A 16,320-nucleotide genomic window follows, 5' to 3' on the forward strand; every position below is an offset into this window, starting at 1 on the left:
GGCTTGGGTCCGAGGGCGCGCGGGGGTGCGGGTCGGAGGGCGGGGGCAGGGCACGTAGGGCTCGCGGGGGCGCGGGTCGAGGGCGCGCGGGGACGCTGGTGGAGCAGGGGGGCGCGGGTACCGAGGGCGCGCGGGGCCGCGGGTCGGGGGAGGCGCGGGTCGGGGCGCGGGTGGGAGCGCGCCCCCCTTCCCTCCCCTGTCCCCTTCCCTCCCCTCTCCCCTCCCCGGAGCCCCCGGGCCGCCGCCGAGGCGGTGCTGACGTGTCTGCGGGGCCCGCCGCGCCCTCCCGCGCCCCGCCCCGCCGCGCCCCGCCCCCGGCCCCGCCCGCCGCGCCCGCCCGGCCTCGCCTCCGCCTCCGCCTCCGCCTCCGCCTCGGCCTCGGCGCCGCCGGCTCCCCGCGGTGACCACAACATGGCTGCGGCGCCGGGGCTGCTCCTCTGGCTGCTGCTGCTCGGGCCGCCGTGGCGGGTGCGGGGCCAGGCGCGGGCGGACGCGAGCCGGCGCTTCGCGGAGCACAAAGTGTGCGCGGACGAGGAGTGCAGCAGTGAGCGGCGGGCGGGGGGGGGGCGCGGGCGCGGGGGGCGCAGGCCGGCCGGGCCGGGATGGGCGCCGCGGGCCCTGCCGGGGGCTGCGCCTCCACTTGTTGCGGGGGCTTCCCTCCCTCCGCTGGCCCGGCGGGGCGGGGGCGGGGGCGGCGGCCCGGCCCCGAGGGGAGACCGGGCGGTTGGGGTGCGCGCCGCGCGCTGGGCTCCGCGGGGCGGTGGGTCGGGCGCAGCCTGCGGGCCGCGGGGCGCTCGGGGAGGGCGCGGGCGCGGGCGCGGGCGCTGCCCCCTCTGCCCTCCCGCTGCCCTCGGTTGGGGGCTCGCAGCGCCTTTGGACGGGGTCGGAGCTTGGGTCTGGGACGAGCCGGGAGCCCGAGGTCCCCGCCTCGCTCCTGTCGGTCTGTGCCGGGAGGGCTCCTGGCGGCCGCCGGGCGGGGAGGGCCCCTCAGGAGGCCCAAAGCTGAGGCTCTCGGAAGAGGCCGAGAACCCGCAGAGGCCACCTGGGCCCGGCAGCCTCCTCCGCTTGGCGCAGGAAGCGGAATCGCGCCCCGGCCCTAGACCGCGGGTGGGGGATGGACCGAGGGCGGTGAGCGGGACAGACGGCTCCGGAGCCCCACGGACCGGATTCGGGGAGCGACCGCGAGGGGCACTCGGGGGGCCCCTGAGCCCCGCCGGCCTTGGCCTTGGTGCCTCGCGGTGCTGGGACCCCTGCCTCTGTGTCTGCGGGACCGGGATCGGTCTTAGGGCCCCGCGGAGGGTCTTGAGTGACCTTGTACCTTGACGGTGAGCGCGCGGGAGCGTTCCTAAGTGGCCGCCGGTGCACCTCGCAGACTGCTCCTGCGGGAGAGGCCCTACAGCCTATGGAGTTTGGCTTATTCATATTCAAATTGGTGCTATTCGAAAACAGATTTCATAGTTGGAAGAGTTTGTATCCCGGCAACACGCCGTGCACGGGAAGCGAGGAGGCATCTGATCCGTGTGAAGCCATTCCTAGAGGTAACCTAGGGCAAAGACACACGACCAAAGTGGAGCGTCTTCCACGCCTTTTCCCCCTCGGGCTTCTCTGAGCAAATCCCGATTTTTAGCAGGCAGGGTTGAGACATGTTTGCTCTTCTTTGCCTTCAAGCGCTCCCCTCCTTGGGTTCCTCAAAGGAGGAACCAGTTACCTGGAGGATCCCATCCTTGATGCTTCCCCAGTACCGGTACCGAGACATGGTCCTGAGAAGGCCCTTGCTTGTCACAGGAGTTGGGGAAGGAGAAGTGTCCAAACAGATAAAACCCAAACCCGACAGGCGGCAGCCCAGCAGGGCCTGGGACTGTGCTTTTGCATAAAGTATCCAGTGAGGGGTATGTGTGTGGGTGTGAGCTGTCCTTGTGTGCTTTTCAGAGAGTTGTTCCAACAGCGGGCAGTGTTGTCATCTAATTTATTGTTACAGTTTTTCAGTGATCTCTTCTAAGGGGGAAACAAAAGCAGCATTGCCATTTCCAGTTCTGATAGCATCCCGGGTCTTAAATTGTCCATCATCTTCAACCTGGCCTTTTCCCCAATTACATCTGAATTAGGATGCTGACATGTATTAAAGTCATCTGATTTTAGCTTGAAAAATCCAAAAAACTGTCCGCCAGTCTGTCTGTTCATCCCTCAAATATGTACCTGAAATACATTTTAATGTACTTATGGCTGACTGGCTTTAAGAAGAAATGTACTTTCAATGTCACCCTTATTTTCTCTCTTATTTAATTGTATCTATTGTCCGTTTCATGTTATATCAGAAACTGTGTGTTTGGCCAACAGAGAAATGCTGCTTCCCCTAGTTTCTAGATCAAGTGTGATATAAGTCCTGCATTTTAAGACTGAAGGTAACTACTGAACAATTCTCCTAGTTTTGCTTGTCCCTGCAACACGTGATGCCCACATGTGATTTTGTGTATAAACATAAAAAAAGGGTATCTTTCCTTCGTTTTGAAACCTTCATAGTGTTGGGGACAGTGAACATTATCTGCTTTCATAATAATTTCACATTACCCTGTCATATGATTGGATAATCATATGTGATTATCACTATTCATCACTAATAGGATGTGATGTCCTTTCCCGTTAATTTATCCAGATAACTATACAGGGAAGAAGGCCACAGCGTGGCCTCAAATGAAGTTGACAGTGTTTACTGCTGCATGGTAGCAGTTATAGCCACTTAAAGATAGTGCCTTTTAGTGTTAGTTGAAGTTAATTGACCCCTTGGGGGTTCCTGGGTGCTCTCCCCAGTTCCCTGTTGCCTCTTCATGCAGCCATGCTTAAGCCAGCCAGCATCTGCTCTTGAATTTATCCAATTGCACCGTGAACCTTTTATGATTATGGAACAGCAGAGATTGCGGACAAGAAGGTTAGAGAGAGAACCAAGAGTTTCTCCTGAGACCAGCTCCAGCTACGTGTAGTGGTGGACTCATTGCTTTTGGTTTATCCATAGAGAAATACAGGCAAAGTGGCCATCTCCCCTGTCTACTTGTAGGGGACAATATATAATGATAAAGCTCTAAAGATTTTAGATACTTGGAGCATATGAATCGAAAGCGATTGATTCCAGAGAGTACTGGAGAAACTTGGTTGTTGTTTATAGAGTAGAGGAAACCCTCCTCTTTCCTGAAAAATCAATATGGACTGTGAAAGTAGAATCCTGATACCTGTTTTTCTCCCCCCTCCTTCTTTACCTGCAGTGTTAATGTACCGAGGTGAGGCTCTAGAAGATTTTATAGGCCCAGATTGTCGTTTCGTGAGTTTTAAAAAAGGTGATGCTGTGTATGTCTACTATAAACTGGCAGGGAGACCGCCTGAAGTTTGGGCCGGAAGTGTAAGTACAAATTTGACACACTTTATCTTCTTATTTGTATTGGCTTGTTTAGTGCTGTAGGTGGAACTGTTTTCCTGGGTTCTTTGATGGCGACATCTTCCTGTGTCCCCAGCAGGCATCAGGCCTGGAACCAGGTAGAGGCTCTGCTCGGTTCCTTAAACAAAACAGAATGGCTCGGGGTTGATTCTTCTCAGTATTAAGTTCAGGCCTTACCAGCCGTGTATGCTCCATACATAGGAAAGGTGGTAGTGGCAAAACCTGAAAATCCTGGACTTTGTTGCTTCACAACAGAAGGGCTCGTGAGCATTCGAGGTCCTCCTCTCAACTTTGTGCAGGACAACGTTTCAAGTGTTCACGTGTAAAGTTCATTGTATATGTATTTTTTTCTAAACTATTAATATTTGTGAAAGGTTGGCAGCTCTGCAAACAGTTACCTAATCATAGGTACTGTTATTAGTCTGTTAAAAAAGCAAAATGTCCTTTTCACTGTGTGTTTTTTTGTTTCCTTGTTTGGGTTGTAACTTCTGGGTCATCCTTTTCCTGCTCTCAGGACCTTGCTCCTGGAGACTCCCTGAGCTGCTCTCTTTCAGTTTTATGGGTGGCCTGATGGTGGACATGGAAACTGATGATCCTCAGGCTCTGATTTTTTATTTTTTAAAGATTTTATTTATTTGACAGAGAGAGAAAGAGAGAGCATAAGCAGAGGCAGCTGCAGACAGAGGGAGATGGAGAAGCAGACTCCCGGCTGAGCAAGGAGCCTGATGCGGGGCTTGATTCCAGGACCCTAGGATCATGACCTGAGCCAAAGGCAGACAGATGCTCATCCCAACTGAGCCACCCAGCCCACCCCCCATGCTCTGATTTTTAAGATTTTTTTTGTATAATTATGTGACTATAATTAACTTACAGTGTTGTTAGTTTCAGGTGTACAGTGTAGTAACTCCACAATCTATATGTTACTTTGTGCTCATCACCATAAGAGTACTCTTAATTCCCTTCACCTGTTTCACCCATTCTTCCACACACCTCTCCTGTGGCACCCACTAGTTTGCTCCCTGTATTTAAATGTCTAGTTTTTTTGTCTTTCTTTTTGTTTTGTTTCTTAAATTTCTCATTTCTTAAGTGAGTGAAATCATATGGCATTTATCTTTCTCTGAGTGACTTATTTTTCTTAGCATAATACTCTCTAGGTCCATCCATGTTACAAATGGCAAGATTTCATTCATTTTTTTATGACCAGGTAATATCCAGTGTGTGTGTGTGTGTGTCTGTCAGTCAGTCTGTGTATGTGTACCATATCTTTATCCAGTCATCTATTGGTGGACACTTGGGTTGCTTCCACGTCTTGGGTATTGTAAGGTTTTACTTTTTTTTTTTTAACAAATATTGTTTATTTTTTTTAAGATTTTATTTATTTATTCATGAGAAACAGAGAGATAGAGGGGTAGACACACAGGCAGAGGGAGAAGCAGGCTCCATGCAGGGAGCCCGACGTGGGACTCGATCCCCGGTGTCTAGGATCACGGTTGGGCTGAAGGAGGTGCTAAACTGCTGAGCCACCCAGGCTGCCCCAGGTTTTACTTCTTCATTCAGACCGATATTGAGAGAGAGAGAGAGAGTGAGCAAGCGAGAGCATGTGCACTTGCAGGCGGAGGGATAAGCAGACTACGGTGAGCGTGGAGCCCTATCCGGGGCTGGATCCCACTATCCTGAAATCATGACCTGAGCCAAAATCAAGAGTTGGTTGCTCAACCATCTGAGCCAACCAAGTGAGCTCCATTGGCTATTGTAAATAATGCTCATGCTTTTGATTTTAAATGAGGAGATTCCCTAGGAGTGATCTGATGGAGAGGCTTATGAGTTCTTGTCCTTTATTTGCTAAAAAGTGTGATGTGCATACTGTTTATGTACTGAAAGTTGGAAGAGTTCTTGATGTCCTTAGGATTGTTCAGACTTTGAGAAATACCCAGTCTCCACTGTGAAAACTTTTACTTTCAATAGAATACCAAACAACAGAAAATAAGGCTCGAGAAACCTACTCAGGGAAAGATAAATCCATTTTGTTGGCGTTCCAGATTCTTAGGGAGGAAGCTTGAAAGACCAACTACCTAGTCAGGTTCACCCCTTGTAATTTGGGCAGAATCCTGATTGAATCACTATATAAAAAGAAGGATCTGTTCCGTTTCCTTCAAATCGACCACATGAGGTTTCTTGATAAACTTTACTCTTGGGAAGTTTTTTCCACGTTCCTAGGCTGCATGGTTTATATACAGTGAGGTGGTTAAGTTGGAGCATTGGGGCAAGTGAGCTCAACTTGCATTTTCCTGTGGCCATAGTCACCTCTCATGCTCCCTTCTGAGGGAAGCACTGTTCTCAGCAACCCAGCAGAGGGATCTTGGCTGTTTGATAATTGTTCAGGTGGCGCTTTGTTTGCACTGTTCACGTGGCATCCCCTTGACTGCTTTGTATTGCAGTTGGTTTGTGTACCGACTTTGCTCCTATGAAGTCATGAGCCCTGTAACAGAAGAGCCCATGTCTTACCTATCTTCCTTTTGAATATTTCCTTTCAGGGCTGTGGCACTTATTTACATTTGTCCCGATAGTAGCTTATACAGAAATCATTCTCTTGAACAGATATTCTCCCCCCCCCCCACCCAATACAATCAGCAGTTCCTTGGCAGGGATGATATATGGAAGCAAAATTAGATAAAAAACTTACTTCCGGTCCTGAGGGTCCATGATTCTGCAACCCCTTTTTGTCAGATCCAAAGACACAGAGTATCCCCCAGTGTAAAAATATGGAGGGTATTTTTTTTTTAAAGATTTTATTATTTTTAATAATCTCTACACCCAACATGGGGCTCAAACCCACAACCCTCAGATCAAGAGTCACACAGTCTACTGACTGAGCTAGCCAGGTGCCCCCCAAATAATGGAATTTGTATGACCTATAGTCTCAGTGGATAGAGATTGCACAAAGATAAATGTATTTCCTTTTACCGTGTATTTCTGATTTCTCTTCCTTTTCCAGGTTTTCTCTTAATAAAATTTTCCGCAAAAGGAAAAAAAAGTATATTTTTCCCTCATTTTCTCTTCTTATTTCATGAAACTTATACTTTAGGAAATTAAAAACTCTCTTCCCTTAGCCTTCAAAATGATTCTTGTTTCTGGTTTTTAGTTTTTGTTCTGCAATCCTTTTTGGTTTCTTAGAGTTGTAGATTTTAACTTCTGGCATAGCAGTTTTTAATTGCTCTGTCTTCTCTAATCTTCAGGACTGTATTCTAGCTCTAAGACAGGCTTTCACATATTTGCCAGATATAACAACAGTGCTCCTAATGAGGATATTTTAGTAGTTGATGATAAGATAGCCTTTTTCTCTTTCGGTACATTGGATCTGCCTAGAGAGATCTGCTTTCCGTTTCAGGCGTAGCCAAGAGAAGACAGTGTATGTGTCTCAAGAGGACACACTTTACGTATTTTAGCTGTTAGTGCTGTTGGTAAATGGGGTTATTTTCTCTAGAGGTTTACTTTGTAGCAAACTAAAGCTTGATATATACATTAATATGAATTTTATTTTCTCCCTGAAATACTGGAAAATCTAGTTTTTGAAAAAGCTGCTACAGCCTATTCTGTCAATAAATATTTGCTTTTTGTCATAGTGATAAAATATTTTAGGAATTTTGTATTCTTTTTCCTTAATTTTCATGGCTGTTTATTGGTTTAAGAAAGACTTCTAAGTTCCAGTTGATGAGCAAAGCTATGAAATGTGCAGGTAAAGTCTTGATGGAGGTTATTTGCAATTGTGTTTCTAATCAGCTTTGATTTGCATAGTTTGTTTTTCAAAAATTTTTATTTTTAAGTAATCTTTATACCCAGTGTGGGGCTTGAAATTACGACCCTGGGATCAAGAGTCACATGTTCTTCTGACTGAGCCAGCTGAGTACACCTGGTTTTCATAGTTTTAACCACATAATATATAATAACTCTCTCTTATGTAGGTCTTTTATCTACTTTAGAAATCTAATTTTATGTGCTCTGTGTTTAGAAATAAGTTGCATGTTGAAAGGAAACCTCAGTGGTTTTAGAAAAGTTGGCCTTAAAATATTCTGTATTTAATTTTTGTTGGAATAATTATCTGTGTAATCATAATAGCAACTCTGTATCTCTCGTGTTTATAGCTACCTACCTATTTGTGTATTTTCTCTCATTGCTAAGATGTCTGTTTGTATTTCTTATACAGAATTTTGATTGTTTGCTTATTTTTGCATATTCTTTCATATAGGTTGGGCGTATTTTTGGATATTTTCCAAAGGATTTAATACAAGTAGTCCATGAATATACTAAAGAGGAGCTACAGGTTCCAACAGATGTAAGTTATGGAAATTTTTTTTTTTTTTTTTTTTTGTTCTCAATTTTAAATTCTCTTTCAAATTCATCAGGTATAGTCAGTTAATGATTTTTGAAAGTGTTTGTGTTTTGGTCAGAAAAAAAACAAGTTCACATTTGTGTATCAAGTTTTAATTTAGAATCACGTTACCTTTAAAAATAGAAACAAAAAAAAAGAAAGTTTGAAAAGAATTTATAGGAGACTAAATCATTATTTGGTAGTTGTCTAATATATATACTCTTATATAGGGTTTTTCTTTGGTGCTTTATATGAGAAAAAATTAAAGAATTCAATGTCTTATTCAGTTATTAAGTTTCAGAGGTAGATATTTCTTTTTTTTAAGATTTTAAAAAATTCTTACTTATTTTAGAGAGAGAGAGCGAGCACAAAAGAGAGAGAGAACGCACAAGTGCAAGCAGGGGGAGGGACAGAGGGAGAAGGAGAGAAACTCAAGCAGACTCCGCACTGAGTGCAGAGCCCAAGACAGGGCTCTATTTCATGACCCTGAGATCATGACCGAAGCCAAAATCAGGAACAGGAGGCTTAAGCGACTGAGCCACCCAGGCTCCCCAAGACATAAATCTTTTTAGAAGCAAAGGGAGAAGATGGTATCTCAATCAGAAAGCCACCCATTGAATAGCTCTTAGACATTTTAAGTGTAGAGAAATCAGGTGAAATTGTGAAATTAAACACTAAATTATGTATTAGGCCACAAATGCCAATTTACAGTGGTTTTCTTACTACTGACTCTTTTGGTGATTTCAGGGATTGTGGTTAAGTTCTAGGTTTGGAATAGGAAATCTTAGAGGTTTGGAGGAGGTCTGGTTTCAGATCTGCACATCCTGTAACGTATTCATCTGAGTACACTGACAGCTCTGTGATGACAAGGGTTTTGTGTTCTGGGACCCTTGGTCTTTTATATTCTGGAGTTGATCTGACCCTTGATTATTTTCTGGAGTTTTGAAATGTATAGTAATTGATGCACATCTTTGAGCAGTTTTTTGCGGTGCTGGAGAACATATGAACTGCTGGCCTAGAGCCATTCTTAGATGAGACTCACTGGACATATGGAGTCTTAGAGGCAGAACTGCTCTTTAACGTTTCTTGATAATCTCAAGGGTCATAAAAATCAGCCCCATCACTTGTCTGGCCTCATTCCTAATGAAGAGACTCCCCAGGATAGAGGTGTGAGATGGCAGTTCATTGGTCACAGTGACCTCAGTAGTTTGGGAGTCACCTTCCCACTGCACCTCCCATTGCAGGCTTCCCCTCAGTAATAAGAAACTGGCTTGGAAACACATGTGATGCAAAGAAGAAATCATCCATCCCTACTGCACTTGTCAGGGCTCCTCGGACTTTTTGTGAAAGTTGAGTTAGGAGAAGAGAATAATCTTTGTTGGCTTTCTAACTTCCTTTGTTTATGACCCCTTTTATGTCAATTTGCTTTTTATTGGAGGAAAGGAAAAATACAGGCTTATGGATAGTCCTGAAAGCAGATCTTAATGACACCTAGAACCCTGATTTAGAGTAGAGCATATTCCTTACTGAATCTTGTTTTCTTTTTTTTTTTAATAATGATTTTTATTTATTTATTCATAAGAGACACAGAGAGAATGAGAGGCAGAGACACAGGCAGAGAGAGAAGCAGGCTCCATGCAGGGAGCCCAATGTGGGACTCGATCCCAGGTCTCCAGCATCACGCCCTGGGCTGAAGGCAGGCGCTAAACCGCTGAGCCACCTGGGCTACCCCCTGAATCTTGTTTTCAAGTTGTACTTGAAATAATTAAGTGGGGTGGGGGTGTGGTTTCAAACTCTTCCTTGTGCCATTAATTTTTATTTCCCATGTACCTGTGTTTTATTTTTTTATTATTATTTTTAAAGATGCATTTATTTATTTATAAGAGACACAGAGATAGGCAGAGGAAGAAGCAGGCTCCTCAAAGGGAGCCCAATGTGGGACTCGATCCCGGATCCTGGGACACACCCTGAGCTGAAGGCAGATGCTCAACTGCTGAGCCACCCAGGCATCCCTGTACCTGTGTTTTAATAGGATACTTCCTAAGCTGATGTATCTTTCCCAATCTAAAGGAAATATAAGCCAAAAGAAATCTGTATAGACTTAGATCTTCACAGCAAAGTGATTCTGCATGTCTCCAGCTGGGTAAACAGAAGTGTAGCCTGGAGGTCACAGCGATAGGGAAGCTGGGTGGTCTTCCAGCTTCTCCTGCACATATTATTATGAGATGAATTCCCAGAACATCAGATATGGATATTGGGGAGTTGGGGTACCCAATAAATGATATCCTGTTTTTTTCCACTTGTGCTCAGAACAAATTTGAGAGATCTAGGAGTCAGGCACATGGAGACCAAATTGTCACTATTATTTATTGATAAAGCTTTTCAGTGAAAGTGGCTCAAGTTGTAGAAATAATAGGCTTTCTAACTTTGTAGTCTAGAATAAGATAGACTTGCTCAGCCATAGACAGAGCTAGCTAACGGGGCCACCCCAAGGGGATTGTCCCTATAAAACTAGCAGTGCAGAGGGGAGTGGATATGTGTGCCCTCTGGCAGGTCCCAAACAGAAAACAGGGATGGTACAGAGCAAATTCACCAGCTGTGTAAATCATGTTTCCCATGGGAAAGAGACAGCGAAGGGAAACTGGGAATAGTACTCAGGTAGGAGCCCTTATCCATGGACGCAGGCAACCAGGGAAAGTGGATTCTAGGTACTATATCCCTTCACCACCCAAGAAGAGTTGTCACTCAAGGGAGGCACAGAAGTCGCTCCAGAGCCAATTTGAGATTGTCTCTGTCACTAGCATGGGTAAGAGTTTGCTCTTTTGATACTTAGTGACATGCTAACATTTTTCTTTCTCTTATAGGAGACAGATTTTGTTTGTTTTGATGGGGGAAGAGATGATTTTGATAATTATAATGTAGAAGAACTTTTAGGATTTTTGGAATTACACAATTCTGCAACTGAAGAGTCTGAGAAAGCCATAGAAGAAACTCAGTATGAGGAGGACACCCCTCCTGAAGTATTGGAGGAAAGCGACCTCGAACTAGAACCAGTAGAAGTTAACTCAGAGGAGAGTGAAAGTGTAGCCTCAGAAAACACTAAGGAACTCAAGGAAAGATCTGGGGCTCAGAAGAACCACCCGCATGTAAGCAGTCCAGCAGATCATGCTCAGGGAGATCCATCTTCATTCGAACCTTTTGAGGAAATGCTACAAGATAAACTAAAAGTGCCAGAAAGTGAAAACAACAAAACCAGCAATGGTTCTCAGGTCTCGAATGAACAGCAGACAATTGATGCTTATAAACTTTTGAAAAAAGAAATGACCCTGGACTTAAAAACCAAATTTGGCTCCACTGCTGATGCACTTGTATCTGATGATGAGACAACCAGACTTGTTACTTCATTAGAAGATGATTTTGATGAGGAATTGGATGCTGAGTATCACATAGTTGGCAAGGACGAAGAGGAGAATGAAGACAACTTTGACGAGCTGCCGTTACTGACCTTCGCACATGGCGGAGAAGATGTGAAAACTCCAGTGAAGTCCGGAGTTGAGAAATACTCAGCAGAGAGCGAGCAGAGTTCAAATGAAGAGGATAAGGTTGAGGCACCTCAGCCCCCTGGCATCAAAAACTATGATAAAGATATATTAACAACCTGGGAGGATACTGTCTTCTTCACAGAAGATGACAGCGTAACAAGTATGGATTTGGGGAGTTCTGAATCACAGGAAGGCAAGGAAGGTGATGATGCGTTCATCCCAGAGAGCAAATGGAGGAAACCACGGTCAGCAGCGGATTACATTGACCCTAAGAAGGCAGAAGATGGTCTTTTGCCTACAGCTAACGATGTAGGTACTAAAACAGATAACGACGAAGACCTGGAAATTCACATTGCAGGAAAAGGGAGGGGAGCCAAGGAACCCAAGCCGGGCCTGGCACAGGCCGAGATGGGGCCGGAGGAGGAGAAGCAGGAAGGCATGACCACACACGGTTCTACTCATAGTGGTGACCTCGGCTCTTTGACATCTACTGGAAAGGGTAAAGAAATGTTGGAATCAGCATTTGATAACAAAGAAGATGACCTAAAAGGAGCGGCTATTCATATTTCAAAAGGAATGCTCCATGAAGAAAAGCCCGGAGAGCAGATTTCAGAAGGGGGCTCGGAGCGTGAACCCCTCCCTCAAGCCACAGGGGGTCAAGTGAACGAAGAAAAGCCTGACCAGGAGTCTGTGGGTATCGCAGCACCCTCTGGGGGTGGTCAGCATAATGCCTCCAGGGACCGTGTGGAAGACGTCCACGCTTTAGCAGGATTGAAACCACATACACCGTCAGTGGAGCATCCAAAGGAGGAATTTAGAGAGGAACGGCTTCTTAAAACTCAGAATCAACCTAGGCCCTCCCCTCTGGATGGAGTTGGTTTGCCAGGAGAACTGAAAGAAGAGGGTCCCATTTGGGGAAGAAATCTTTCCTGGCCGCAAGGAGGAGAAGTGGCTGCTGCACATAGTAAGCAGATGGATGAGAAGGGGAGGCTTGCCGAGGAGGAGGTCAGAGAGGACTCCTCAGCTGAAGAGTTAGCTCCTCAACAGCCCAAGGCGGGCTCCCAGGAAGTGGAGCCCACAGGCCGGCCAGGTAGCCCGGAAGTGCCAGGTGTCCATACTGAGAAACCAGAGGCAGAAGACGATCACAGCCCTGAAGAACTCCTGGAGGATGAAAATGCTCTCAGCGCAAAACAGGCTAAAGAAAAAAGCCCCGGGATTCAGGGCAGGTGGTTAGACGTTAACCTGCAGTCCCCCTCAAGAGCTCCTTTAGGTGTGGTTAATACCGATGCAGAAATGGAAGGAAACAAAGAAGAAGCTAGTACTATTTTGGAAATAGAAAGAAAAGGTGAAACTTTTGGCAAAGAGGTAGAGCCAGGGGGCAGGGGCAGGGAAGCAGGTAGTGGGGTGGTGGAAACAGAAAGCCCTCTTGCAGGTGCAAAAGCACAGATGGCATCTGGAGGAAGTGACTCTCCTGACAAGAAAAATCGGACTCCGGGGTTAGGTGAAATGTTTCAGAATCAAGACTCTGATTATTTTAAAGAAGACAGCGCTGAGAAATCTGCACAGAAGCCTGGGGTAGAAGAACTCTCTGAAGAGGACCAGGACTTTGAGAGACCCGCGGACACACAGAGCCAGGGGCCTGCCCCCGAGGAGCAGGAAGGTGGCCCGCTGCACGGGACGCCACCCACGGTGGTGAGGCCAATGCGTAGCGACTACGTGAAGGACTTGCCCATAATTGGCAGCTTCTTTAAAGAACAACAGTCTCTGCAGAGGTTCCAGAAGTACTTCGATGTCCACGAGCTGGAAGCCATGTTCCACGAAATGTCATTAAAGCTGAAGTTGGCGCAGCAGGAGAGCCTGCCTTATAACGTGGAGAAAGTCCTAGATAAGGTCTTCCGTGCATCTGAGTCACAGATTCTGAGCACAGCAGAGAAAATGCTTGATACCCGTGTGGCTGAAAACAGAGATCTGGGAATGATGGAAAGTAACATATTTGAGGAGGCAGCCGTACTAGACGATATTCAAGACCTGATCTATTTTGTCAGGTACAGACACTCCACCATGGAGGAGACTGCCCCGCTGGCCACGGGACAGCCCCCCCAGGAAGGCTGGGGTGGCACGTTGGAAGGTAAGGTGCCTGCCTGTGGCCTTGTGGGGGTGCGCTTGAGAAGCAGGTGGGGCGGTGGCTGCTGAGGTGCCTCCTGCCTTATTTGTGAAGCTCTGTCCACAGTGGATGGGGTGCCCAAAGGTAAGGGACAACAGCACTGTGACATGCATGTGTCCCTTCCTGCCTTCTCTCAGGCTGGAATGTGGGTGAGAATTTCTTACCTCGTTTACCCCTTAGGACAGTTGAGGCTGGTAGTGTTTTCAAAAGGAAACTTGACAAGTGTATAAAGAGAAGGCTGTAGACAAGAAAATCATGCTCCAAGTAAACATGTCCTTGGGTTTTTGTTTTGTTTTTTAACACTTAAAATTTTTTTTTCGTGGCAGCCCCGGTGGCACAGCGGTTTAGCGCCACCTGAAGCCCGGGGTGTGATCCTGGAGTCCCGGGATCGAGTCCCACGTCAGGCTTCCTGCATGGAGCCTGCTTCTCCCTCTGCCTGTGTCTCTGCCTCTCTCTCGCTCTCTCTGAATAAATAAATAAATCTTTAAAAAAATTTTTTTCCCCCAAATGTAACAAAGTACAAGCTTCATGTAAAATTATGAAAGGGATTCTTTTTTTAATCTTAGTAGGTTTCCTTCTTTCCTTTTTTCCTTCCTTCCTTTCCTTTCCTCCTTCCAAGTAAGCTTTTTGCCCAGCTTGAGGCTTGAACTCATGACACTAAGGTCAGGAGCTACATGTTCTACTATCTGAGCCAGGCAGGTACCTGGAGTAAATTTTTTTAATTGAAGTGTAGTTGAAACACAATGTTACATTAATTTCAGGTATGCAACATAGTGATCGGGCAAGTCTGTACTGCCTGCTATGCTCTGGGCAAGTGTAGCTCCCACCTGTCACCATACAAGACTGTGACAACACCACTGACTATATTCCCTGTGCTGTAGCATTCAGCCCTGTAACCTACTCCTTCCATAACCAGGAGCCTCTGAATGGGCTCTTTTGAACATAGTTTCTTAAGCACAATGTCACTGCTCTTTGTATTAGTTAGTATAACGTTAATTTTTTTATTCATTCATTTTTTTTTTTAAGGATTTTATTTATTCATGAGAGACACACACACAGAGAGGCAGAGACACAGGCAGAGGGAGATCCTGGAGATCCGGGATCGAGTCCCATGTCAGGTTCTCTGCATGGAGCCTGCTTCTCCCTTTGCCTATGTTTCTGCGCCTGCCTCTCTCTCTCTCTCTGTTTCTGTCTCTAATGAATAAATAAAGTCTTAAAAAAAAAAATTCGTCCTTGCTGCGGGTTGCATGGGGCTCCGCTCTGAGCCTGTTGGGGAGGGAAATGGGTTCGCTCTTTTTGATGATTAGACACACTCTGAAAATATTTGAAAGGTACTTCAGCAAGCTGCTTTTGTACGTAATGTCCTCTGTGCCAGCTCTGTGAAATAACTCATGCTTGCATAGGAAAGAGTTTGTGTTCTTTCTGTGTAGAGTAGGTGGTTCATGTTTCTGCGCTTGATGGAGATTCTCTTCTGTACATTTATGTTTGTGAGCATATATTGGTTGGTCAAGGAAAGTTGGATTATTGAAGGCCCTACCATAAATGTGTTTATAGAATACTTGGAATAAGGGTTTCTTTATAAATTTTGGCCATCTGTGGAGTGAGACAAAAGCAGCTGGAACCCGCATTTTCCTGCTCATTTGTGCTCCCTGGGAGACCAGCGTGTGGGAGGGGAGTAGTGAAGTGCCTGGTGGGGGCGGGTGATGGATGGTGAGGGATAGCTGCCCAGTGGGAAGGGCGGAGCGGGCAGTGTCCTCAGGCTTTGCCATCCAGTGCATTCTTCTTCCTTCTAGGGATGCAGCCACACCTTGAAGATAATTTCCCACAAGGTCACACCAAAGATAATTTCCCACAAGACCACATAGAAGACAGTTTCCCACAAGATCACACAGAAGACAGTTTCCCACAAGATCACACAGAAGACAATTTCCCACAAGATCACACAGAAGACCTTCAAATACAGATTCTCAAAGAGCCCAGCCAGTTGGATCAACCTGTGGTTGGTGACATGGGTGCCTCAGAAGTGTCACAGCAGCCAAATACTGAGAAAGATGGAGACCCAGGTAAAGCTTGCAGATTTTTCTCTACAGGGTAGAAATATGTCATAAAGAGGAGCTTCTAGGACTTTTTTTTTTTTTTTTTAGTTTATTTAAGTAGTCTTGGTACCCAGAGTGGGGCTCAAACTCATGACCCCAAGATCAAGAGTCATATTTTCTATGGACTGAGCTAGGCAGGTACCCCTGGACACTTGTTTTTAAAGGCAGGAAATCAGAAAGGAGAATAATATAGGCATGAGTGAGTTTAAAAAACAAGAAAGCCCAGAATGGAAAGAAAAGCAGGCATTGAGACAGATAGAGGTCAGCAGTGGGAAAAAGGCCAGAGACTAACCACAAACCAATGTCTGGCCATCAGTACTTATGTGAATAATTTTAATCTAAAATACTATTCTTAAAAAGCCTTATGTTCTGAAACAGTTTTCAACGAAACCAGAGGCATCAGAAACTCGGGGGTGGCGGGGGGGGGGGGGGAGGGAGACCAGCAGGCTGTATTTAACAAGCCCTCCAGGAAATTCTGATCCATTGAAAGTTTAAGAACCACTGTGTGAACACAAATTCTGGGTTTTCTCTCCCACTCCTTAGTCCTCTCCACCCCAGCCTGCCCCCAGAATACAGGGTGGCTTAGCTCTTTTGTTAATTTGCTACCTAGGCTGGCAAAACCCTTTTTAAAAACAGTGAAGGGGATATTTATGCCTCAGTGTCTTCATACCATTGGGAACAGTACAGAACTTTGCAGTGTGTGCTGGTCCTGTGTGGCCTGA

At 46.2% G+C, this 16,320-nt stretch overlaps 1 protein-coding gene across 6 annotated transcripts in view; it reads left to right on the plus strand.

Annotated features, from left to right (window-relative positions):
- Nucleotides 1-362: 362 nt before the first annotated feature.
- Nucleotides 363-16,320, plus strand: part of MIA3 (MIA SH3 domain ER export factor 3) — a 57,035-nt gene continuing 41,077 nt past the window's right edge. For 2 of the 6 annotated variants that reach the window (XM_025420935.3, XM_025420942.3), the window contains exons 1-5: nt 363-544; nt 3,258-3,391; nt 7,674-7,760; nt 10,661-13,466; nt 15,296-15,565. In XM_025420935.3, coding sequence (XP_025276720.1) covers nt 412-544; nt 3,258-3,391; nt 7,674-7,760; nt 10,661-13,466; nt 15,296-15,565 — 3,430 coding nt within the window. In that variant the 5' untranslated portion in view covers nt 363-411. Of the gene's footprint in view, nt 545-1,155; nt 1,539-3,257; nt 3,392-7,673; nt 7,761-10,660; nt 13,467-15,295; nt 15,566-16,320 lie in introns of those variants that run through there. The other 4 variants (XM_025420934.3, XM_025420936.3, XM_025420938.3 and 1 more) reach the window with 3 other exon arrangements.

This window comes from Canis lupus, chromosome 38 (genome assembly GCF_003254725.2).
Source record: "Canis lupus dingo isolate Sandy chromosome 38, ASM325472v2, whole genome shotgun sequence".
Lineage (NCBI taxonomy): Eukaryota > Metazoa > Chordata > Mammalia > Carnivora > Canidae > Canis > Canis lupus.